At 39.3% G+C, this 25,707-nt stretch overlaps 1 protein-coding gene across 4 annotated transcripts; it reads left to right on the plus strand.

Moving 5' to 3' along the window:
• The first annotated feature begins 5,105 nt into the window (after nt 1–5,105).
• Nucleotides 5,106–25,287, plus strand: LOC122887145 (oxysterol-binding protein-related protein 1-like). Of its 4 annotated transcripts, none has more exons than XM_044220086.1 (28): nt 5,106–5,266; nt 5,577–5,754; nt 5,839–5,924; nt 6,018–6,092; nt 6,249–6,360; nt 6,453–6,538; nt 6,723–6,867; nt 7,042–7,109; nt 8,031–8,075; nt 8,498–8,571; nt 8,951–9,014; nt 9,185–9,286; nt 9,403–9,528; nt 9,649–9,727; nt 10,520–10,626; nt 15,820–15,988; nt 17,604–17,796; nt 20,125–20,200; nt 21,163–21,297; nt 21,579–21,676; nt 21,790–21,972; nt 22,080–22,187; nt 22,471–22,560; nt 22,798–22,924; nt 23,023–23,139; nt 23,294–23,417; nt 23,515–23,605; nt 23,970–25,287. In XM_044220086.1, exons 2-28 carry the CDS (start codon nt 5,631–5,633, stop codon nt 24,070–24,072), a joined length of 2,907 nt encoding a protein of 968 aa, XP_044076021.1. In that variant the 5' UTR covers nt 5,106–5,266; nt 5,577–5,630; the 3' UTR covers nt 24,073–25,287. The 4 variants fall into 4 exon arrangements, with proteins under 4 accessions (XP_044076021.1, XP_044076022.1, XP_044076023.1 ...); XM_044220087.1 differs by having other exon boundaries at nt 5,615–5,754; XM_044220088.1 differs by lacking the exons at nt 5,106–5,266; nt 5,577–5,754; nt 5,839–5,924; ... (5 more) ...; nt 8,031–8,075; nt 8,498–8,571 and adding an exon at nt 8,572–8,588.
• Nucleotides 25,288–25,707: the final 420 nt, after the last annotated feature.

Here is a 25,707-nt window from a genome sequence, read left to right on the forward strand (position 1 = left end):
GTCCACTGGGGTTCATTCAGAGAAGAGACAATTTGAGAAGAGTTTGAGAGCATTTTAGAGAGACAATACATGGGTCTGGTGATGAGTGATATTTGAAGTGAATGCTACTTTAGTAAGCATTGTAAACCTTGTGATAAATGTGGCATCGGGCATCTCATTTCCATATAAAAAGCTATAACATAGAAAAGAGAAGACAGAAAATATCTAATTTCTTTCACCATTTATTTCCTAAAACAACTTCACCATCAGTGGTGCAAAGTACAGTACCATAAAGGAGATCCATCCATACAGGTGCTTTCACTTATTTTGCCTGATTGGACTTCGTCTGAGAACTGAGTGGGCGTTTACCGACTGTGCTTGATTGATCTGTCTGACCCTCCTTTTGGTTTTGTTGTGTTGTTGGTGTTTTAGTGGGAGAAGTTATACCTTTGTCATTGTTATAGATTAATTAAAAACCCCTACACAGTCATCGTCTATACCCACACAGGTGTTTTCACTTAATCTACCTGATTAGAGTTCTTCTCAGGACTGTGTGGGTGTGTACACACTACACTTAACTGACACCTCCCTCACGCTCCTGTTTGGTTGCACCTGTTTGGGGCAAGACAACTTACACATGTATCATTCTTATTAGTACATAGAGTTTGATGACATCACTTAATCAGCCAAAGTAATTGCAAACACCTGAGTGGCTGTGAAAGGCATTAAGGGATGGGACATAACAATAACCATCAATGTTGAACATTGTCCCCATTTATGTCATATGACATGTTATCTCTATCTGGATAAATTATTTCGGTAATGGCATTCAATCAAGATGCCTTTGCATTTACAGTTTGTATTAGTTTGGCCATTATTAATTAGATGGGGCTGGGTGGTCCCTGGTCAAAGGAAGCAATGCCATGGATAGGCATCATTAATTTTTAAATCACTTTTTGCTAGGAAGACTTGCTAACTTGTGCTAGCTTTTGCCAGGCTTGCTTAAGCTTTGCAGGAAAAAGCATAGTGAGGTGACTTGCTGGGCAGATTTTTTTCTTGTATTTACACCTGGCTGAGAGCCGATGTGGTCTGATCATTTACACCTTGCATTAACATGCATTTCTCCTTATCCAGATAGGATATGGAGATACAGATAACATGTTAATGTAAGGTGTAAATGGGGTCAGTATTTCTTCAGAAATGCTGCAGTAGACTGTTTTCCAGCAAAGTGCTGCCTGCCTTTTTGGCAATTATCTTTTATTGATTCTTGACAACAATTCAGCTAACAAGAACTCCTAAGACACTAAAAAAAAGTATGCCACAAGTTGGACTCAAGGAGAGAGAGGGACTATTGATCAGTAGTTATTAGCTGAACCATCCACTGAGCTCATGTTGTACATCATGAAATTCAGTAGAATCAAGTGATCAAAGTGATTTATTGTTGGCTATTAACTTATTATCTTAAAATACCTTTTATAACTACAGTAAAAAAAAGCATAATGTGATAAATGAACAGCTTATCATATCTGTTTCCTTTGTAGCCAATCACTTTACTAAGCAGTTAAATAAGCCTCTCCTAGTCAGACTGCTCTGTGTGAAGGGAATACATGCTGTACTACTTTCCCCTACCTTTCCTTCGTTCACTGTCTCTCTCCCTGCCTGTCCCTAAAATGTCCCTGCTGGGGATTCTATCTCCTGGTTCCTTTTGAAGCATTGGCCTCTCTTTGCCTCCATTATCTTGTAATTTGTGAGGGATTACGCTCTGGAGCACACACAGTCCACCCCGTTGCTTAAGAACTGTGACAGCTTACAATAATTGCCATGCTAATTAGCAGGAACTAGCCCAGTGCGCTTCTTTCCCTCACCAGACCTGATTTGATGAATATGCTTTGATTAATGTCTGTGTTTCCATAACTTCCGAACCATTGTAATTAAATATGTCACTGATGATAATGACTGACTGATACATGTAAACAAATAAAATGTAGAGGCTATTGTTTTTGAAGGACAAAGAGAAAAGGTTTTATTTAGGTGTTGGACCAAAATAGGAAGCAGTACTGTAATTGCAATAAGATTAATACAAACATCCCTGCAGTGTGAAGCAAATTATGATCAGCTCAAACATAATGACTTGAAAAGGCCACCTTTAACCCATAATACATTTCTCAATTGATGAAAGCAGTGACTACTTTCTATCAACAGCATTAGAGCTGTATGTTACCCCTAACCCTAACCCTTTGGCACAAGGGTCATAATATTATAAAAAGATAATGATGCTTAGTACCGAAAAACATGACAAACGTTGCTGTTTTCTTCAATGATTGCTTAGATTGCAAAACTGCCAAATCTACATTTTTAGTAGAGCAGTTTGTCTTTGTTTGGCATAATTGTCATGATTTCCAAGACTTGTTACCCTTAATTCCCTGTGACAAGGAATTCTGCAGTTATTCTGACAGATGCATCTGCAATATAAGCACAGCTGAGTTGGCCTCTTTGGAGCTCTGTTGGTTCTCTCATGTTGCTTTGAAAACTCACATAACATAGCTGCTTTACATTACTTATTTTACAGCTGATAGATGCTGCTGTTGCTATTCAAACTAATATGACCTACCTCTGTGGCATTGTTTGTGCGTGAGATTTAGTTGCTTCAGCATTCAAGTCCTATTCCATTGATGTGTGTTTATCTTATTTTGCCTACCTCCTGCAGCTCTACTGTGTATTAACCTTGCCTGTGATCGAGGTTCCTGCTCAACGCAGCCACTCAAAAGACATCTCTCTTCTCAAAGGTGACTAAGTAACTCATCTTTGAAGTCCTCCCTGACACGCACCTTCATTACAGCGTGACTTTCCATCACCCTCTCTGCCAGATATGCACATACCTCAGGGGACCTAATTGCTTGAAGTAAGCAGGGCCCTCAAAGCCACACACAGAAAATTGACCTTCAATATCTCAAAACTGTCTGCGGCTACAGTTTTTTCTACATAGAATAGTAGAGTCAAAAATGTCTAGGATGAATGACCTTTAAAACAAAAGTAAGGTACAATTAAGGGTAGAAGGTTAAAATGTAGCGGTGATGTGTGGATTTCTGTGTGATTGTTGCCCAAACCTTGCTACTGCCTCTCTGACAGAAGCTTAGTAAGTAGACACAGCTCTAACCTGTGTGGACATCACCTGGTGCAGCAAATACTTCCATCTAGTGTACGAAAAAGGAATTGGGCTCTGGTGAGTAATTAGGTCAGGGGTTCATTAACACTATAAAGTCAAGACCAACAAAATCTATAGGAACCCCCATTTGGAAATATTTGAAAATTTGATTAATATTTTCATAGGATGGAAGGGAAGTATATTTTATATGGTTATGATACAGTGACATTCTCACCAGTGTAGCCTAAATGTTGACATCTTGAAACACAGTGACACTGCTAGAATTCATCTACAGTAGCATGGCGCAAGCAACACAAGCAGTCAAATGATTTAACAAGATGAACAAAGATGGTCAAAGCTGGACCACGGAGTGTAATAAATGTTTGCAACAGAGAGTTTGGGTAGTTCCCAACGTTTGATATGTGGCTGAAGGAACTAGGAATGTATTACATCTAGAGAAAATTAGATTCACTATATTTTATAAGAGAAGGACTCTTTCAGAAAATCTGGCGACATGTCGTTAGTCTGATTGAGAAATTAGAGTGAGTGGTTAATGGATAACAAGTTAACTGTGTCATATGTCAATACCTCATAATTTATGTGGTAAATTATGTGCAACTTTTCCTCATTTGTGTTACCATTAATGTCTTTGTTGTTTTTTCCTGTGCATTTGTTGATTGTGTGTTTGTTCTGCTGTATTTGTATACTGCTGTTTAAAATCAATAAACAGATGTTAAAAAAGAAAATTAAAAAAACCTTTGTTTTCACTTGCAAATACAGTAAGTGTTTCAGTTAATGTGACAAATGTGGGGATTTGATTACAGCTTTAGTTGTTGGTGATGACAGATAGGGGTACGAAATGCAACAAAGCTCAAACTAGGGATGTTGAAATTACATGGTATGCATCTTAAACCACTTGGACACCTGGACATCCTGTGTTATCAGTGGTCTTGTGTGACCAATTGTGTTGTTGTTGTAATGTTGTAATCCACTCTAGCAATGTTGCTGTATCATTAGTGAGAAAAATGTTAAAGCCCCCATTGTCTAGCCACACAGGTGTTTTGACTTTTGTTGCATGGTTAGAGCTCTTCTCAGGACTGAGTGGGCGTGTACAGGCTGTGCTGTACCTGGTTATCTTTATTTTTTGTTTACTTATACTGTTGTCATTGCATTGCATTCCAAGCATAGCTCCACCCAACTTTAACCTAACTAGAGGTGAACCCGCCCAATCATAATAACAGATATTTAAATTTACATTTAAGAAAGTGTGTTTTTTTTTTGTATATATTTTGGGTTTTATATATACGTGTGTGTGTGTGTGTGTGTGTGTGTAGCTGAATACGAGCAAGAAGAAAAAATAATCGGTCCTATCGCATGCAGTCTGTTTTAGAGACATTTAAAGATATTTTAAAGACATTAAACGCCAGTTATATGTAACACTCATATGAACAGATGTAAGCTTTTACAAGTATTTTATCACAAAAGCTATGACAGAATAATAATTGGAATAGGAAAAAAGTTTAAACTTAGTTGTAATAAATTGAAATGACATTTGGTGACAAGTTGAGTCTACTGAACTCAGTGTTCTGTCCATCTCATACTTCTTGATGGGAGGAGGGGACGATTTATTGGTATGTAGCCTAAATTGTTGTTGGTGGAAACCACCAAATGGTACAAAACGTAGCCCAAATTATCACAGCCCACCCAAAACAATATTTACCCACCCAATTAAATAAAAAGTAGCCCAATTAGGGGGAAATCGCCCAGTCTGGCAAAACTGCCTTTAACTTAAAAATAAATAGAAATTATTGAGAAAGAATAAATCCTCTATCCATACCTTTGATCCAACAGGCTTCACTGGCATCTTGCTGGGGCACTTTAAGACTTTATTTGTTTGTTTGCTTGCTTTTTTGCTTGGGGGTTGGGAGGCACAGAAATATTTGATGGGTTGCCAAGAATCCTATAGCTACGTCCCTGCAAAAGTCACACCAGTTTAGCAGCTGCATGGTCACATGATGGCTACCAACGGCTGTCAGCTGATTGACATGATCCAATTTCGGCTGTGAACTGTTGTCTCTCTCAACTTTCTCTCTAAACCAGACCAAATTCTGCGAAAGCTCAGTGAATTAAGAGTCCTTACCGGTAAGTCTGAAGTTGTTATCTCATTCTAGCTAACGTTAGCTAACAAGCTAATTAGTTAGCGTTCAGGTAATTTGCCCCGTATGCTTTTGGGACATTGTGTTGTTGGTTTTAAGCGTAAAACCCTTCACACTCACGCTAAAATAAAGTAAATAGGCTAGCTAAATAATAAACTGACTGACAAACCATGTAGACAAGTTACTTAAATTTGTTCCTAAAGTCTTAATTTGCCGCCGAAAAGCTCTATTCACCTTTACTGGTTGTATTTGCGTCTGTCTGATAATTATCTTTTTGTCCCCAAAACCTTGGACAGGGATTTATCGTTAAATACCTTTTTTATTATTGGGCCAGAGGAAGTCCAGGCTTGATGGAGACAGACACACCTGAGGACCAGCTTCTCCTTTATGCCAAAGAGGGCCGTTGTTCTCATATTCAGAGGCTCCTTCAGTCAAGGATCTACCACAGCAGCTCTCTCAACATCAACTGCAGATGTAAGTGAAAAGAAGATGCCATTACCCGGCTAGACTGACTCCTGGTAGCTAGGAGAGTGTTCATGTTCCTTTCTGTCACTGTAGCAAGATCCAAAGCCATTTCAGGATGGACACCCCTCCATCTGGCCTGTTACTTTGGACACAGGGATGTTGTGGAGGAGTTACTCAAGGTGAGAGCTGTAGATGATGTTCATGTTACTCTGCATATTATGTCCAGTACATATTTGCAGCCAGTGAATGTACTATATGAAACACATTTGCAGGCAGGTGCTGATACAAATTTGCAGAATAACATGGGTGACACACCTCTACACAAAGCAGCCTACACTGGAAGAAAGGTAAAACATTAAAGAATAGAATTCGTTCTCTGCCAGCTCATAAATCATGTCAGTTGGAATCACTGTCATAGATGTTTCCCTTTCCCCCATTGAAGCCTTTGAGTGATGACAGGTGATGGTCAGATTTTTATTTTGTCTTTACTTTGGACCCTCAAGGAGATTGTTCTGTTGCTGCTGCGGTATGATGCCTCTTCCAACATAATCAATGGAACAGCTCAAATCCCTAAAGATGTCACAGAAGATGATGAAATCATTACAATGCTGGAAGGTATGAAATGAATGATTTCTTTTAATGGCTTATTGCTTCTCATTACTGTAGATCAGCTGCCCCTGTTCTCAAATAGTGTTTGGTTTGTGCAGCTGCAGAGAGAAGAGAGACAAGGCGGCAGGAGGAGAAGCTTCTGGAAGCAGCCAGAGACGGGGACATCTCTACTCTGTCTAAGCTGGTTAGCGTCTGACCTTTCTAAGAACTCATCTTTCTCACTTAAAGAATAATTTGCACATTAAACAAGTGCCTTTCACAGGTTTCCGGTCTCTGCCATTGCAGTTAGATGTGTAAAAGAGGTAAATGTCAGTGTCTTCTGCTTTGTTAAGTTATTTTCTGTTGTTCAACTGCCTTCTGTTCTTCAGCTCAGTGGAAAAGAAGCTCCAAATATTCACTGCAGGGACTCGGTGGGGAATACGCCCTTACACTGTGCAGCCTACAGAGGGCAGAAGCAGTGCATTATAAAGCTGCTCAAGTCTGGAGCCAGCCCCAGTATTAAAAACAACAATGGTATATCACTTAACTTTGAACATCACTTCTAATTATTCTGACTAATGTATTATTATTGCAATAATGTTTGCAATGGTGATTTTATAGTCCATCACAATTCGTTTTCATAGAATACCCATTTTTGTAAATACTATAATTGCATGATAATTTATTGTATGGCTGATTGTGTTGCAGACCAGACAGCATTAGACCTGGTCCGCAGTGATGAACTGAGACAGATTCTAGCAGCCTATCAAGACAAGGTATGGGCAAATAAGTCATTTTTAATCACCCTATTAATTATATGAGGTTTTCCTCTTTCCAGAAGAAAAACCAAAGGTACAGGTCCAGGAATTAGAGTACAGTAGCACATTTGTCCACCTCTTTGCATGTAATGTAAAACAATTGAGTGCATGTACTGTGAGTCAGTGTCATTCAGTCAGTCCGTTACACTGACCAACTTGAGCTATCAGCTCTACACCACATTGCTATTAAAAACTGGCATTTGAGTCATGGTCCACAAAGGATGATTCCTAATTATTTTAGTGATCCTCTGGCCTCACCTAGCACCACTGTTGGGCCAGAATCTATCTAGGAAAAATCAAATCTAATGAACAGATTTCTGTGAAATTTACTGAACTCATTCCTGTTTCACAGAAGATTAAACATTCCAATTTTGGGCACTCCGTGAGCGAATAACTCAATTTTCTGTACTGAAAGTCTACACTTGGTGTGCCTAGCACCTTAATCATGGATGGGATGTTTGCATTTTGTCTTTTAGGAAAAAGTGGACTTAGCTTTCCTGCCTAAATAATAACCGCACACAAATATCTTTCTGGTCTTCTTCTTTTTACACATCTCTGTACATGTTCACTTTAGGTCTGGTGACTGTGGAGAAAAAGCCTAGCAAGTCAGCAGTGTTCTTGATTGGATGTCTGATAAGCCTGGCACAGCTTCAATGCAGAGCATTGCATAGTCATGTTGGAAATAAATAAATTAAAAAAGGCTAAGCACTAAGCTGTTAAGTAAATTAAAAAATATATTATTTACCTCTGAAACTATGCAGGTTTTACTGTAATACAAAAAAAACTGAGTTGAGTGTTTTTATTGCCAAAACTCTTCAGCACTGTCAATCAGGCACTGTCTGTACACATGTCTGAGAATTATTGTTTTTTCCCACAAAGGATGTGAGCAGTGGGGTGCAGAAGATTGAAGGCCCTCTTTGGAAGGTACCCAGATGTTAAAGTGTATTCTTTTCTACAATTAATATGTCAGGCAATGTTTTTGTTCAGACTCCACATTTGATGGTATAGACTTTACTTTTTTCCTGTTACTCAACATACAGTATTATCATTATTACATACAAAAAGTCATCATTATTATTATTATTATTATTATTATTGTTGTTGTTGTTGTTGTTATCATATTGTTATTATATCATTATTCAGTGTTTTGTATGTCATGTCTTAAGGTGTTATCTGTGAATTCATTAGTTTATTTTGAATATTATGAAAAAGATCAGTAATACAAAAGTTTAAAATAAAGAAATAGTATTTTGTTCTCCCCATCTATAAATTATATATTCATACATGTATGTGATTTACTTTTGCTACATTGTTTATCTTGTGTTGACTTCATGTGTCTCTGACAGAGTTCACGCTTTCTTGGATGGCGATCCCACTGGGTGGTAATTGAGGATGGAACTCTCTCCTGGTACCCCAGACAGTGAGATAACTTTATATGTATGCAGATTTCTTAAGCTAAAAAGTATAGTATGTATGTACCTGTATAGTATGTTGTATATTCTGTACATATGCTGTTGTCGCCATGGTAGAAGTTTCTTTCTTGCTACTCCATCCTTGATTGTGTAAAAAGCCACATTTAACCAGACAATGCCTTGTCACCTGCAGTGGCTGAAAAAACAGCAAATCTCATTTCCTCCAAATAATTCTTGTTGGAGATGGAGGCATCAGTAGTAGTTCACCAAGCATGCAGTGAACTTTAAATAGTGACTACATCTCTACTGCTGTATTTTATTTTGTAGAGTGTGTGTCTGGGGTATGATACCATTTCTACGTTCTCTCTCATCTGTTTCTTTTTGTAGGGCTGATGCACTGGCTGGTGTGAGAAAACAGGGCTGCAAGTCTCTAACACAGGCCTACTGCATGGTAGGTACTGTAGTAGAGATTAGAGGCTCATTGTAATCGATTAACCTTCTTGACTACACAAGGATGCTCTGTCCTTTTGATGTTTCAGTTGTGATCACATTGTACTTATGACATGATGATGTTTGACATCTAGTGCAGCAAACATAAGTCCTTTCATTTTGTCATTTTAGGTCAAACCATGGGATCATTGCTTCTTCATGCTCAGGTGCTTTGATGACACTGTGCATTATTTTAAGGTCTCCTCAAAGACAGATTCAGTGGCAACAAGAAAAGTAAGATGAGATTCACCTTCTATGCTGTTGCTATACCTCCACCTACCTGTAAAATCTGATTTGTCTAAGTGTATCTGCAAGGGTGAACAACATTGTAAAGGTATTTGTCCACTTAGAGATGGTTGGATGCTTTTGAGACACATTCATCGTATAGCACTCACCACTGCACCCGAGAAGAGATTATCGACGATGCAGTTGGTGATGCTGGCGTGACAGTGAGGAATCTGTCGCAAGCCCTTCAGGTAAAATTAAGTTCAGATCTTCTTAATGAGGTGTATTATTAGGTAACAGTAGGGCAGAAGTGCTATTCAGGGAGGAAGATTCCAATGTGTAAGTGTGTCTCTTGTCATGTGCTGTTGCAGGCAGCCAACACTTTCCAGCAGAAATTGGAAAGTGAAGTGTCGATATTTCAATCGATGGTGAAGAATGAGGAGAATTGTGGTAAGGGTCCAAGGGTACATGGTGGTTAATCCAATCTTTTTCAACCTTTGCTAAATGTATACTAATGCTGAAAAGAGTACATTAATTGTTTAGTCAATGCACATGAAAATTAATAGCAAACACATTTTTATAACCCTAACCTTAACCCTGAAGTTCCCAACCTGGGGTTTCGGGACCCCCCAAGTGGTGGCAAGATAAATCTGAGGGATCGACTAGAAAGGAAAATAATGAAGAAGGGAAAAACATTTTTTGACTTTTATCAAATCATTGCCTTTTTTATTGTGAAATACTGGAGAGTTTTACATCTCTAGACCTATAAAAACTATTCAACTGAAATTATCTTAGAAGGAACAATCACTCTTTGGCTTAACTGCTTAAAGTTTATAGACATACACAACCTGTAATGAGGGGTCACGAGTAGGCATTGTTTAGAAATAAAGTGTCACGACTCATGAGCCAAAATGATTGGCTTTACCCTTTGATTGTCCATTTAGCTTGGAAAAATTGCAACATTTTCTGTTTCCGGCTTCTCAAATGTGAGAATTTTCTGTTTTTCTCTGTTTTATTTCAATGTACATTGCAAATCTTTGGGGTATGGATTGTTGGTCAGAGAAAATTTTGAATTTGAAGACCTCACATTGGAAACTCTGGGAATGCACATTCCCTCACTGTTTTCTGACATTTGATGGATCATTAAAATAGTCAACAGAATAATCAATATTAAAAATAACCGCCAGTTGCAGCCAAATGTATACATCTGCACTGAGAATATGTTTTTGTTTTTTCCGAAAGCATTGGCTGCCCGTCTTTTACTGAAAGCCAAAGAGACCAGTGAGCTCTCCAGTGAAACCTGTGCTGCTCTCCATCTGTGCCTTGAACTGCTGTCAAAACAAGAAGAGGTAGGGAAACATCTTCATCATCTTAATCAAGCCTGTATCAGTATCTAATCGAGTAATATAGAATCTTCTGCAATGTTGCACTTGATGTAATTGTTTTGGAAGATTGAGTTTTCTTTTTAGTTTAGCTGCAGCCCACTGAGCATGTATGAATCTTCATCTCATTAACTTCCATACCCTCATCGACATGCTGTGCTCCTATTGGCTGAATAAATTATACTGAATGATTACGAAATCCTCAAACTCCTCCCACTTACGTTAGCTCCCTCTGAGCATGTGTGTCCCTGTCCACCTGTCCCAGTGACTGTGCTGTGCCCTGTGGGATGGGGGAGTGGGGGGGCAGTCTGTTAATCACTGGCATGTCTGTTGGAAGGACACAGGCAAGATCCGCTTTTATGCTTAGGTCTGCATTCAGCTTGCAGATCAGTGTAGAGACACACACACACACACACCCTTGGACTTGGATCCACACACTCCTGCTCTAGGGAAAGGCTGTGCATTGAGCGAGGGAACCGAAGCGCGTGCATATTTACAGGCTCAGCTGGAGATACATGCATTCACCCTCGCACAGTTAAAATACACGCTCGCAGGCACACTTCCACATGCCAGAGCATCCGAGCACAGGAGAAAGAAGAGACAGTGACGGAACTCTCATCCACTATCTGCACAGGTACAAACAGATCTTTTTGTATCTCATCGTTTTTTTATCATCAGCTAAACAACTGGCTTGTGTTTGCAGTGTGCTGTTCCTTGATGACATGGTGTAAGGTGTTTGAAGTTTGGCACAGATTAGATTTAGTCTGTTTTTTTAGTGTTGTACATATGATGTCATTAGGTTGGTCTGAAGCGTTGGCATAGGCGAAAGCTATTCATCAATATGCGGAGGTCATTCCTATGCATTTAAGTGTTTGAAGTGGTACTGAACGCTACACTGACAAAATTCATTACTTTATAAATTGATCTCATTAAAAAGATGCAAAGTAAGAGCATGGGGAGGGATAGATTAAATTGCATTGAGGACTTATTTGATATGTTGATACTTAAAGTTAATCTTTTTAAGATAACGATTGTGGGTTTAACCATTTCAACGCAGTGGTTGTTCCATTGTTAATTTTAAATTGGCACTCTGTCAAAATACCACACTAAAATGCTGTGACTGTCTACTGATTGCTGGTTAAAGTATGGTATGTACTACAACTCTCATTGTAAAACCATTGGCAAAGCAGGAATTAAGATTATATTTATATTTAGACGCAATGAAGCCTGCACAACAATGCCCAAATGCAGCATGTTTACACAGTGATTTGTGCATTGCCAAACCACATTATCTTAGTATGAATTGGCAACAGCTGCTGTCCTGTCAGAAGGAATAACCCGGCCTTGTTATTACAGGGAGGCTGAGAACATTCATTGCAGTCTCATCACCCAAGAAGCATTGAAAGTGTCATAACAATGGACGCTGAATTAATTTCTGACATCCATATAGTATAATATGAAATGGAAATGTCTTAACAAGCAAGTTACATCCACTGCTGGTCTCATGCTAAGCTGGTGCTACTACATGTACTAACTGGATTATATTTCCAACACTGCTGAGATTGGCTGTATTAGGCAGTATTAACTCTAATCCCACATTTCAATTGTCCAATGACAGATGCCTCTGTTGCTGCCACTTACAGATTTGTTTTCTACAGTACATAACATAGTAGTCACATGCTGTTGTAATTGTGCTTTGACGTTTGACGTCTGGGCAGATGTGAAATAGAGAAGCATGATTCTTAGGGTTTTGCAGCAATTACAGTGTTACCCTTCAGCAGAATATATGTGGTCTGACCCATTTCAGCAGCTGCTGCAGAACTAAAGTATGCTAGTGAGAGTGCCCCATTTATACAGTACATGCAGGGTACACACAGTACTGTATGACTGGTTTGTGACTACATGGAATTTAAAGAGGAGAGATTTGTGTTGCTAACTTCACAACTTTGTCATGAAGATTGAGCTGCAAATCATACATGCAACACAGCTCTATAAAACCCAACCTTTCCTGGTGTTTCTCAGCCAGCAGGCTTCCACACCTGTCAAAAAAAAGGGAGATTACAACATGAAACCACTTAGTGGTGACATGCAGATAAGCAGATCTGTCAGTTTGTATTGCTCTGACAGCAGGAGAATGGCAGCACAGTATCTTTTTTTTTTTTTTTTCTCTGCAGTGATTCATAATTTTTTTGTCCAAAGACTATAAGAACGCAGATTGCCTTTCAAACCCTTGGGGATTAGAGGGAACACAAAGTACCGTTTGACCTTTACTTCAACCATCGCCACATAGGTAACTGACCTATTGACTATCATTTCTCACCCAGGAGAGACACAGCTAAATGTTCTCGTTGGTCCCTGCACTGACTTCCTTATTTGTCAGGTCATACATACATAAATCTGTCTAAGAGGAGGAAGTGTATATTCAATCTTAACTTTTTGGATTCTGACCTTTTAGCCAAGGGTGTGTATGTATAGAGAGGTACCTGGGAGTATTTCTGTGTAATTGGTTACTGCATCTCTTTGCTGCACCGGTGTTCACTTTACGCTTGAATAAAATAATTTTTTAGTTGCTTAGCTCCCAGCCATCATGTACAGTTTGATATGCAGTTACAGTTAGTTACAGTTATTACAGAGTACTGTATGGAGCTATAACACATTTGCCTCTGAGATTTGCTTCCCCTTCAGCAGAGAAACACATTTTAGAACAAAGTAAAAGCTCTACCCTTTGGGGTGTTGGCCAAAGAGAAGCTTCCCTCCCAGGCTTCAGCAACAGCTACTGCACACAACCTCAGCAGGGCTTAAAATAGCGCTGTTTGTGCTCCTGCAAGAGGATGCAGGGAGAGCGCAAGAGCTGGCTGGGATAGTTACACAACAAAGTGTTCTGTCCCTGGATGGGCTCTCAAGCAAAGTGCCTGGGACAGGGAGTGTTAACACAGGCTCCTAAATAGCAAGCTCATTTTACTTTACTCCACACATTTAAAAAGAGGCTTGGGGCCTTGCAAGGACAATCTTTTTTTGGACTCATATTTGATAGTGTGTTTTTGCTGTTGTTGATTGGAAGCACGTTAGAGGTCATATTGTGGCAAACTGGCAGATGGTAACAGCACAAACATTTTTGAACAATAGGGTAATGCTGGATTTGTAACCACTAGATTTATTTTAAATTATGTTTTCCTTAGCATTAACTTGCCCCTTATTTTCTCAGAAATATGACTTTTTGCTATATCTGTATGGAAGGACAAATCTTACAGTTGGAGGGAAAACCATAGAGATGTTTGTGGGTTTCTCAAATAAGAATTGCACATCACTGAACAGAATCTCACTGTATTTCTATTTCCACACAGAACATGACCCAAAGGTGATAAACATACAGTAGCAAGCGTGATATTAGCAAGAACAAAGGTGTGAAGTTTGTTCTTGTCTGTAGGTGCCAGACAGCTGTTGAACGTTGTGTGAAAGAAGCTGCTTAGGAGCTTCTGTCACAGTTACGAAAAAAGTACAGTAGTTTGACTGTTTTTCAAGGATTCAGGTCTATATAAAGTGATGAACTATAGTGTGATTGTGGATTTTTGGTTACATCAGATGTGTGTTTTTGTAGAAATGGGGTGATATGTGGCAGGTCATGAATGCTTGGTTTGGATAAACTTAATGTAGCTTGAAATGTTCTGATCAGAGGTGTTTTATTGCTCTCTGTTGCAGTGGGTCTGCATATTGTTGCACATGAGACAGTCTCACCTTTCTGTACTATATGTATTTTGCTGAATCAAGTCTTGGGCGCAAAAGAAATCAGTATTGTATTTAGTCATTTGTATTTACATAATGAGCCCTTAGCTGGTATTAGGTGTGCTCTGATGGACTATGCATGGATTGGAATCAATTAGTATTCATTATAAATGGCTGGATCAGCAGTCTTGAAGTTTGCTGATCAGAGGAAACAAATCAACTAATTGGTAAATATGTCACTCAGTGTTTTCACTGCCTCATCCATCATGTGTGGCTGATCTCCACCACACAGGAGTGAGAAGCAGTTTATGTTCCCAGAATATAGTTGGAGTTGCTGACTGTGGTGGGACAGTCACTCAGGGCAATTATCCATATACTGTTTAATATATATTATCTTAAAGTCTTGTCAAAATGAGCACTATTTAATCAAAATCAGACACTAGGGTATATTTTCATTTTGTTTCTTTAATGGTAATATCGCAGATCATGAACATCTTGAAGAGTTCCACCGAAATTATTTTTTTTGACCTTGTTGATCACATTAAATCCCCATGGTGATAACTGAAACATTGTCCCCATGATGGTTATAGCCACATATCTGAAATGGAAATTGGTGAGCCACAGATACACTTGGTTACAGGCATGAATCATAACCCACCTTGAGCACATCAGCGTTGACAGGTGTTTCTTTGTGCATAGCTGTGCACACAACTGATAATACTTCAGGCAGTACAAGAGATGAGGATGAACCTTAATAGAAGACATTGGCCCTGCTTTCCAGTCTCAGATTTACAGTGTGATTTACAAGCTCCAGTTTCTCTCAGACTCCGCTGCCTTCCTCAAGGTGACTGGGAGTTTTTTTTAAACTGTGGAGGCTATGCTCCATTTTTATGATCAGTGCCCTTTCTTTGCTTTGTGAATGCTTTTTGTGCTTGTCTATTTATAATACTTACAAATGCATTAAGTTAAAAAATGTCGTTTTCAAAGTTTTAATTTTTTAAGAAAAATGTGTTTTTATAGCCATTATCTTATTCAATATCATTTTTGGTATTTTTATTTAGTCTTCAGTTTAGTTAATAAAAGACGCACAAAAGCAGCATTAGACAATAGGAAACACTGATCTGGTCTGTCCCACAGTGGCCTAGCTCAGGTTGCTCTGAAGAGACACTCAATCCTGGGCTACAGAGCTCTCGGAGACTGAGGTGTTTGGTTCCGACTGGAGGAAACCAGATCTGTGGACAGGGTTAGAACAATGACCTGCCATCAGAACCACAAAGACACATACAACTGTTGCAGCTACAGAAGCAGATCAATACCTTCATATCAATCAAAACATCTGTCAATCACAAATTTGCTAGCAGCACTATCTTTCTGAACACATGTTGGATCAAAATATATATGAGCATGTTCTCTTCATTTACTTTACCTTGTTTGCAGGTGTGGAGCCTGAAGTTAGAGCAGGAGGTGGAGAAGAACAAAGCTCTGACAGAGGCTCTGCAGACATTGGCCACTGAGCAGCACGAACTCAAGCAGTCCCTGTGTAAGAGCAGGAGGTTGTCTACCCTCAGTACCCTCACTGAAGATGACTTCTATGATGCTGTGTCAGGTCAGCAGCCCCTAGGTGGACAGTTACACAAGATCAGTACATCAGTACAGTACATATTGTTCTTAATACAGTGTCTTGGCCAGGTCATAAATTAGACAAATTAAGTCTCAGAAGCATTATCTGAAGCATTTTCTTCTCTGGTAATTTTCTTTTACTAATGTTGCACCTAAAGTAATACTGAGTTAAATGCATTTTTCATTGAGCTGTGCTCATTTCTCCCATTGCAGAGCTTTCCTTAAAGGTATCATGTGGAGGTTTTGACCTCTAGTAGTGCTATAGAGCAATGATTTCACAAGTGTGTCCCCGTTTTGTTTGTATCGTGCATGTGCGCCGACATGCAGGCGACGCGACACACATTTCCTGCTGTTGGGTTCACACTATTCTGGTGTTTGACAGTTGATGGCAATAAAGGGCCAAGAAGCGTAGCAATGCACCAACAAAGACAGGGAAGAAGAAGAGTGCAAGCTTGCAAACATGGATGTAAACAATGCACAATTTTAAACATTAAAAAATCTGCTTTGCAAATGTTTTATGAGGAAGACATTTAACAAGTTTGTCAGGCCTCAAGGATAAACACAATGAATTTGGAGTAACACTACATGTAAACTTAACTTTGTTTGTTTACAAGAAAACTCCACTAAGAATTGTAACCCATATTTACATACTTGTGTCAGAACAATCGCCTCCAGCAGCACATCTTGTTCTAGTATCAATTCTCACTTCACTTACAGAATAATAAGCATAGTTAAGAAATACAGCTTCACTGTGTGTGTGTGTGTGTGTGTGTGTGTGTGTGTGTGTGTGTGTGTGTGTGTGTGTGAGATCATTTGACAGTGTTTACTGCACTGTATGTTTGCCATGTACAGTATTTGCATCACCGACATGTCTGTGGTAGAATGGATTGTACAAAGTTTCCTTCTTTGTATATCCAAAAGCCTCACCATGGGGATTATGTACAGTAGACTTCCTTCTACAACATGTTCGTGCACTATGGACCAATCTTTCTCAGGAATAATTGCATTATGCATAGATAGCATAGCATAAGTGAGTGAGTATATGTGTTTATATAGAGGATGTTTATGAAGCTGTGTTGTACCTGTTACCACCTTGAACATAGTACATACGGTACAGCCATGCAGCTGTTGTGTCTGAAATTGAAAAATCTGTAAACACATTATTCATTTGCAAGTGCATGTACTTACAATAAGCATTCATAACTCAGTAGCATATACAGTCCTCCATCATAGCGTGTACAAATACCACACTATTCTCCCCTCCCTTTGTGTATGTAACAGTACCTATAATGTCACTGAAAGCGCTGCTAGGGGAGGAGTAGCAAGCAGCAAGCACAGAACAAACAGTGTTGGAGGAAATGAAGCCTCTTTGTGGCCTCTCATTGGAACACAATCCTCAGGTGGGGTTTGGCTGGCAGCAGGGAGGGGGAGGTTGGAGAGGAAACTTGAGGACAAGTGCTTATTTACAGACAGTGTACTGTTCAGGCTGCAGCTTTCTGAGCCAGCCACTTGAACCTGTATGTTTGTGTGTGTGAGAGAACGAGTGTTGAACTGGCATACTTGGCATGACCTGGCATCTGCCCCCTGTCATCATCCCACAGAGTCGGAGTCGGAACTCTCTGTGAGCGGCTTCCTGTCTGTGGCCAGTCACTCGTGTGAAGAGGACGAGGGGAGAGACACCCCCCTTCTCAGCAGCCTCCGCCATCCCAGAGCACTCAGGGGGCCTACCGGAATGTCAGGGGAGGGTAACCATGGCAACCAACCAGCCCAGTGCAATGGAGTCAAGAAGCACAGGTGGGACATGCTCCATTTATGATGTCATGCTTGTTTACTGGCTTAAAAGATGGCAAAGAGACGAGTGGAAATGTAATGCTGGCCATGCTGAGACAACCTATTCACTGTTTATTATGTGCAAGGCTCTGTTTAAGATAATTATCACGACTGATAGCAGGATTCTGTAGAATATAACTTTACATTGCTGAGCAACGTTAAATAAGTATCGTACATTTGACTTTTTAGTATGTGTGTCTGATGACAGGTTGCAGACCTCAGTTAGCAAGAGGATAGGCCAGTAAATAGCAGAGTTGGTGTAATGGGATACCACCTTTCCACTCCGGTCTGTTTTTATAGTCAGGTGTTTTTGTTTGAGCACCCAATCCACAGAGAATAGCCTGTTTTGTTTTTCCTGACAGATCCAACTCTCCAAGCGACCAATCATTGTAGCGCTTGGTGTTTGGGGGGTGGGTTGGGGTGTTCATGAAGATTTGACAATCTGATGCTGATTTTGGCTTGGCCTCTCTGCCTCAATCCAACAAGTGAGCCATGAATAATTTAGCATGTGCTGGGCTCAGAGTAGGAGTTGGAGGAAAGGCGACTGGCTAGCTGTGTGTGTGTGTGTGTGTGTGTGTGTGTGTGTGTGTGTGTGTGTGTGTGTGTGTGTGTGTGTTGGGGGTGTGGGGACTTTAAACTGAATGCGCACTAACTCATGGGGACTTGTGTCACCGTGGGGACAAAAATTGAGGTCCCCACGGGTAGAGACTGCTTTTTGGGTTAGGACTTGGTTTTAGGGTACAGGTTACAATTAGGTTATGGTAAGGGTTAAGGTTAGGCACTTTGTGATGGTTAAGGTTAGGATAAGGGGCTAGGGAAAGCATTATGTCAATGACTGTCCCCCACAGGGATAGTGAAACAAACATGTGTGAAAGATTTATGAGGTTTATTATTTATTTTATAGTTATTTTTCTCACTCTTTACAGTAGTGTAGATATATTGTTTTCATGCATGTACAGTTCATCCATAGACAGTGTTGTCTGTAAGAAGTTCATGTGAATAAAAAATCCCGCCTCACTTCCAGGTTTGCTTGTGTTTCAGTAGCCTCTGCTGTACAACGCAGTTTTGCTTAAAAGGTTTATTTTATCTGTATTTTGGAAAAACTGAAACATGAAAATGAGGATTTCTGATATTCTAAGCTAAATGGGTGAACTTTGTCAGTCAAATTAGAGCATCTCAATCTCTCAAGAATGGTTTTTGTGTTCAACAACTACAAAAACTACAGGTCCCATGAATCTATAGACATGTAGAGGTACAGTAGTAGATCATTTACTTTAGAAAATAGAAAACCCCATTATCAAGTTTCAGTTTTTGAAAAAGTCCAATGAAAGAAATCTTCCTACGTAAAAATACATTTTGGCACTGAGGCTGATAGAACACAAACTAGGCCTGAAGTACAGTCTACCATGCATCACTGCTCTGCTCTTTCTATAGATGGAGCAAACCCCCACCCCCAACCTCTCTGTTTATTTAGCTCAAGTAATGGCTTTTATTTTTGTAGTTGCCTCAGCACTCAATTTTAACCAAGGACACCATCTGCCTCCAGCCAGCATACCTGTAAAACAGTCAACACTACAGCTGTTAGCAAGGCTGGAAGATAAACTCAGTCACTACACAGACTTAGACTTAGATTTAGTCAAGTATCAAAGGCTAAGTTTGAGAGGGAGTAGGAAAGCAGCTGCATTTGTATAAGTTAAGACAGAGAAAGTTCAGTCATAATTAATCTAAAGGGTGTGATATAATTATCTTATAAAAGTGAGAAGTGTTTTTGAGCCAAGCTTCATACGAAAATTGCCAATTTAAGGAGTGCGTCTCATAACCAGTCTTGATAACCAACACACACACATGCAGTTGTACATTCATTCATGGGTATTGCCTGAGGCTTGACCAGACTGGCTGAAAGCTCATTAGCTTACATGTCTCAGATGACTTTGTTCCCAAATGGTGGCTCAAGCTATGTTGTCTGCTCTGCAGCTTTTAAATAGTATAAGCTCTCTGCATGCAGTAGACAAAATAAAGGTTTAAATGTGTGGTTTACCCAATACTTGCAGGTATTGGATTTGTACACAGTGCCATATTAGAACAGTAAATCATTTTTGAGTGTGGACGAGACCAGATCACGTCCGCAGGCTTTCAGTGTTTGTCTGCTATCCACAAAATAAACAATCTAATGATTTCCCATTGATAGAGTTTAAAATGTATTGTATTTACACATATATGGATATTATGGCACATGATATGGGCATCCTCTTCCTTAATGTAATTCTGTCTCTTTATACGGCTGTTCCACAGAACATCTCTACCGACTCCCATGTTCTCCAGGAATGACGTCAGCATCTGGAGTATCCTGAAAAAATGCATCGGCATGGTGAGAACAGACAATTCTCCTCAAACAGATTTACCCTTTATTTGTTGTGCTTCAATTCGCTGTTTGGAGAAAATGAATGCTGACTTGAGATATTGTTTTTAAGCAGGTTTTTTTTAAGACTAAACTAATTAGTTAAAATAAATTTGTTCTTGTAATTCCTCCATAACTTATGGTGGATTTAGTATAGTCATTAGTATCAGTGTCTTCAAGTCCTAAGGGATCTCAGTCCTCACTCAGCCCCTGCCTGGATTTAATTACATTTAATAATGTCTATTAATGTTTTATTCCCCTATAAATTGTGGCTAATGATTCATACATACACAATTCAGTGGGCAGACAGATAGATATACAGACACACACGGGGTATGCATGAAGTGTGTTGAAGAGTGCAGTCATGTGGTTGTTGAATTAAGATAATATCTCCTGTCTTTTTTCACCACGTCTTTTTTTTTTTCTTATATTGTAAACCACTGCATAAGGTTTGTGTGTGCATGACAGGCAAAACATCACTGTTTTCCACCTGTAGACTTACACTAAACCTCAGATATTACAGTTGCATGTTAGAATAGATAGAATAATGTCAGTTTGCAACAATATCAACATTTAGTTGAGCTGTAAATGTTATGAATGATTACACCCCAAGTATACATAAAGATTATTATTATTACTATAAATAAAGATTATTACATAAATCCATATCTCAAACACCCACGAAAAACTTTGATTTGACAGTTCTGATTTTGTTGTATTTAACTGTATATACACATGTCAATAAAACTGATTTATACACCACATATACACTTTACAAAGATGGGATTTAGCTCTGTTGTATTAGATTGTATTAGACTTTAGAGCTGTACCTAATAAACCGGTAACTCAGAGTAGAAATTAACACAATCCACTGTCCATGCAATAGTCTGTGTCCTCACCGTTTCTTTTATCTTCTCCAACATCTTTTTCAGGAGTTGTCAAAGATTGCCATGCCTGTGATATTTAATGAGCCTCTGAGTTTCCTCCAGCGGTTGACAGAATACATGGAACACACCTACCTCATCCACCAGGCCAATGCCACAACAGACTCTGTCGAGAGGATGAAGGTACCACAATGGCCACGTTTACTTTCTTAAATAAAACCATAGTTAAAAATGTAATAGTTCATCTCCAAAGTCATATGTCTTTGTTGCTTCTCATGTAAGGTCACATTACTTATTTGAATCAAGTCAGATATTATTGTAGAGATAGTTTCTAGCCTTTCATGAAGTACTTTGCCATTATTTAAGTCTTTTTGAATAAAACAGCAGGATGCAATTATGGGATTCAATAGTTATATTTCTATAATGATCAAATATTGAATTGGTTACCAGTCAATGCTCTGTAGTGTGTTGCAGCATTTGCTGTGTCAGCTGTAGCATCGCAGTGGGAGAGGACTGGGAAACCCTTCAACCCACTGCTGGGGGAGACCTATGAGCTCATCAGGTAAGACAATGGACTCGTCAGTGCCTTAATGCACAAAACATTTTGCATTTAGTGAAGATTTATTTTTTAGTGGACTTTCCTGCAATACCAAACATATCTCTGTTCTCCATCAGAGACGATTTGGGCTTTAGGTGGGTGTCAGAGCAAGTAAGCCATCACCCTCCAGTCAGTGCCTTTCAAGCTGAGGGCCTCAAGGAGGATTTCATCTTCCATGGCTCCATCTACCCCAAACTGAAGTTTTGGGGAAAAAGCATAGAAGCTGAGCCCAAGGGAGTCATCACACTAGAGCTGCCCAAGTGAGTGCACAGTCTAAGACTACTTTGTTAGTCTGTTTTGATTCCTTTTTAGGTAGCGTCATCTTATGTTACTTTTGTCTTTACCTTTTGTTTCTTTGTCTCTGCAGATATAATGAAGCCTACACCTGGACAAACCCCACCTGTCGTGTCCACAATATAATTGTTGGTCAGCTTTGGATTGAGCAGTACGGCAGCGTGGAAGTGATCAATCACAAGTAATAGAAATTCCCTTCTCTGTGTGCTGTTCTGTGTGTCTGTCTGCAAATGCACGCTCGCCTGGTGCATTCGCATGCACAGAGACTTGGGTGCATGAATATCTTTCTTTCTGCGCTCTGCAGTGGAGTGTTGATCTACTTTCAGATTCTGCTTATTGATCAAGGGAGCAGAACTGGGACAGTTGCCATTAGAATAGAAGAATAATTAATGTTTGAAAGCCTCAGCTCGCAGAAGGAGAATAGTGAAAGAGAATTGTTAAACAGTCTTGTCATTCTGTGGTAGGACCGGAGAGAGATGCAGCATGATGTTCAAGCCCTGTGGCCTCTTTGGAAAAGAGCTCCATAAAGTGGAGGGATACATCCTAGATAAAAGGTATCTTCTTGCTTTAATTACCAATGATTTCATTATTCATCTGATGTTTAATATTGCCTGAAAGTAATGTCAATTTGTCATAAATTACTACATTGTTAATTACTTTGTCATACGTAACATAACAAGACAGTTTCTATCATAGGAGTTTTACTCATCACTATTGTCAGAACAGTAACACTCAGTGATGATTTATCTAAAGCTGTGTTTGATTAACATTTGTTCTCTGTATGTTTGCAGCAAAAAGAAGCTCTGTGCAATATATGGCAAGTGGACTGAATGCCTATACACAGTAGACCCAGCTACCTTTGAAACCTACAAAAAGACTGACAAAAAGAATACAGATGAAAAAAAGGGCAATAAACAGGTATTAGATTTTACAGCTTTCAAAGTCACCGGTGTTCTGTCTCCACATGGTTCAAGTTAAACTTGAGCTTATGTGTGTGTGTATCTCTGTGGCCCCAGAGCAGTGTGGATGAGGAGCCCGAAGAGATGCCTCCACCTGATGCTGAGACAGTCCAGGTCATCCCAGGCAGTGAGCTCATCTGGAAGATAACACCTCGACCAGACAACTCAGCCAAGGTACGAGAAGACCGGAGGGGTGGAAGGAGAACAATTTGTAGATTTTAAAAAAGAAAACTCAGGCAAAATAGCTGAGCTGAGGTATTTGTGTTTTGCTTCTCGTCTTTGCTCCCCTCTAAGAAATTTTGTGGCAATTTCATTCTCTCTCTGGCAGTTCTACGCATTCTCCACATTCGCCATGCACCTAAATGAGCTGGAGAAGAGCATGGAGGGAGTTATTCCCACCACAGATAGTCGCCTCAGACCTGACATTCGCGCCATGGAGAATGGAGATATAGGTACTGTGTACGACCTTGATTTGAGTCCCTATTATGCTACACCGGCTTAAATACCATCTCTGGTGATATTCAAGTTTCTATATCCATTCCTTTATAGATTTGGCAAGTGCAGAGAAGAAGAGACTTGAGGAAAAACAGAGAATGGCCCGGAAAAATCGCACCAAATCAACAGAAGAATGGAAAACAAGGTTAGACACTGATTTAATATGATATAATGTCATTGCCCCATTGCTAATTTGTTTTACTAATTCCCTCCCTATTGTCTTGTGTTATCAACTATGCCATCCCATAAATTATACTTGAGAAGGAATGCTGCACTTGGCTCAAGGTTTGGTTCAAAACTTTGCTCTGTTGCTGTTGTTTTCTCTGGTGTGAAGTGCTGCACTACACCACCCTCCTCAGGACAAAAAGCACAACTGCAACTGTGTGTCATTGAATGCATTTGTAAAGACACTGGTACTCATGAAGATACTGGTGTTTGATTTGGTTTGGAAGACTAGCAATGTGCTGTATTCATATTAAATAAATATCTTCTTTGTTAAAACTCTGCAGGTGGTTTCAGCAAGGGCCCAACCCTCACAACAAAGCTCAGGACTGGCTCTACTTGAAAGGCTACTGGGACAGGAACTACACTCACCTGCCTGACATCTACTAATAAGTAGAATTAAACATAAATACCATACACATGGATATCTACTCTTATCACCTTTGGACTTGACCTGCTGTATTGGGGTTTGTGCTAGGACTGTAATGGAGTTGGTACAGAACAGCAGGTAAGGCTGAGATAATATACTTAAAAAATGTGTTTAAAGAGTCAATGGCAGTAAAACCCTAGAATGAACCCTAGAGGCATATATTCCTAAATAGATGTGTGTGAACAATAAAGCACAAAAACTCACGTATTTATTGTGGCCCTTGACCACCAAGTATGGTATAGGCATGTATTGGAAAAACTAGAATGTATTTTAGAAATATTTATGTGTATTAGATAGATGGAGTGTTCAAACAGTAACCTAGGTTTTGTTGTTGGTAGTTTGTCCATAATTCCTGCAGGTCATGAAAACATTTTACTCATCAGCTTCAGCGCAGAGACATAGAGGCAGCACCACTACAAACAGCTACAATGGAGTGCATGATGCATCCTGATGGATTAAGCATTTATTTAACTTTATTTAGACTCTGATTCTACTTGTGCATGCATACTCTAATGCAGGGCAAAGTATTAAAATAACCGTTTGGGAACATTTGCCTTTGTTTTCACTCTCTAGTACAATGAGTGGTGCAGATTATTAGTGTTTAACTGGATGTGTTCAAAATCTGCTAGTTTGCAGTTGATTGTAACTCTGTCTAGCTGTTTCTCTGCAAAGATGATGGCAAGTAAAATGTTACCACATCTGCCAAGAATCATGGCCAGTACTGCAACAATAACACTTAGGTTTTTACAATAAAATAAATGTTTAAAATATCATTAAGCCCTAAACTATGTACTGTATAGATGTGTATAGAAAGTGACAGCGTTGCACTTAAGTCTACCTGACTCTGTAGATACAGTAGCACTTTTTTCTAACTATAATGAAGCAGAGACACTGGCTCTGCACTTATAGATTTGTGTGTGTGTGTGTGTGTGTGTGTGAAGGTCTTGCCATAGTTAAGTATAATTAGCTATATTCCTAGTGCTATTGGTCTAATTGAAATCTATCACAATTAATGCATGTGCATCCCTATAACTATGCAAGCCTTACCTCCTTTACAATCAAGCACTGAATATTCCTTTTCTCATGTTGTGGATAGCTGCTACATTGCTATCACTTTTTTGTGTATCAAAACAGAATTTCTATTGTTGCTAAATAAAAGCTTAATGTTTATTGAACTTTCCTGGTTTTGTGCGATTTGCTTTAATTTTAAGAAAGCCTGTTTGCATTACGTGGGTGTCTGTTGGGTGATGGTATTACAAGATGAGTGGCATTAAAAATGTTTATTTTACTATATGCCGTCTACCATGGGCCATGTCCTACTTATTATCCCTCTAGCGACCTATCATAAAATTTGTTTTGGCCTTCTGATGTGAGTGATTTTACAGTCACATTATGCAGACTGTTCCATTTCACAATTCATCCATGGTTCCCAAGGGAAATCAAAAATCCAGGTTGAAATTCCTGGCAGTAGTTTGACCTGTCCATATAAATAACAATTTCTTTGTGTTTTTGCCATTGCCATTGTAATTGCCTATTTATTAGGTACGCCTAGCTAAAACTAACCAGTCTTATACACCAATCCTGCAATAAATCCT

Source organism: Siniperca chuatsi, linkage group LG13, assembly GCF_020085105.1.
Source record: "Siniperca chuatsi isolate FFG_IHB_CAS linkage group LG13, ASM2008510v1, whole genome shotgun sequence".
Classification (NCBI taxonomy): domain Eukaryota; kingdom Metazoa; phylum Chordata; class Actinopteri; order Centrarchiformes; family Sinipercidae; genus Siniperca; species Siniperca chuatsi.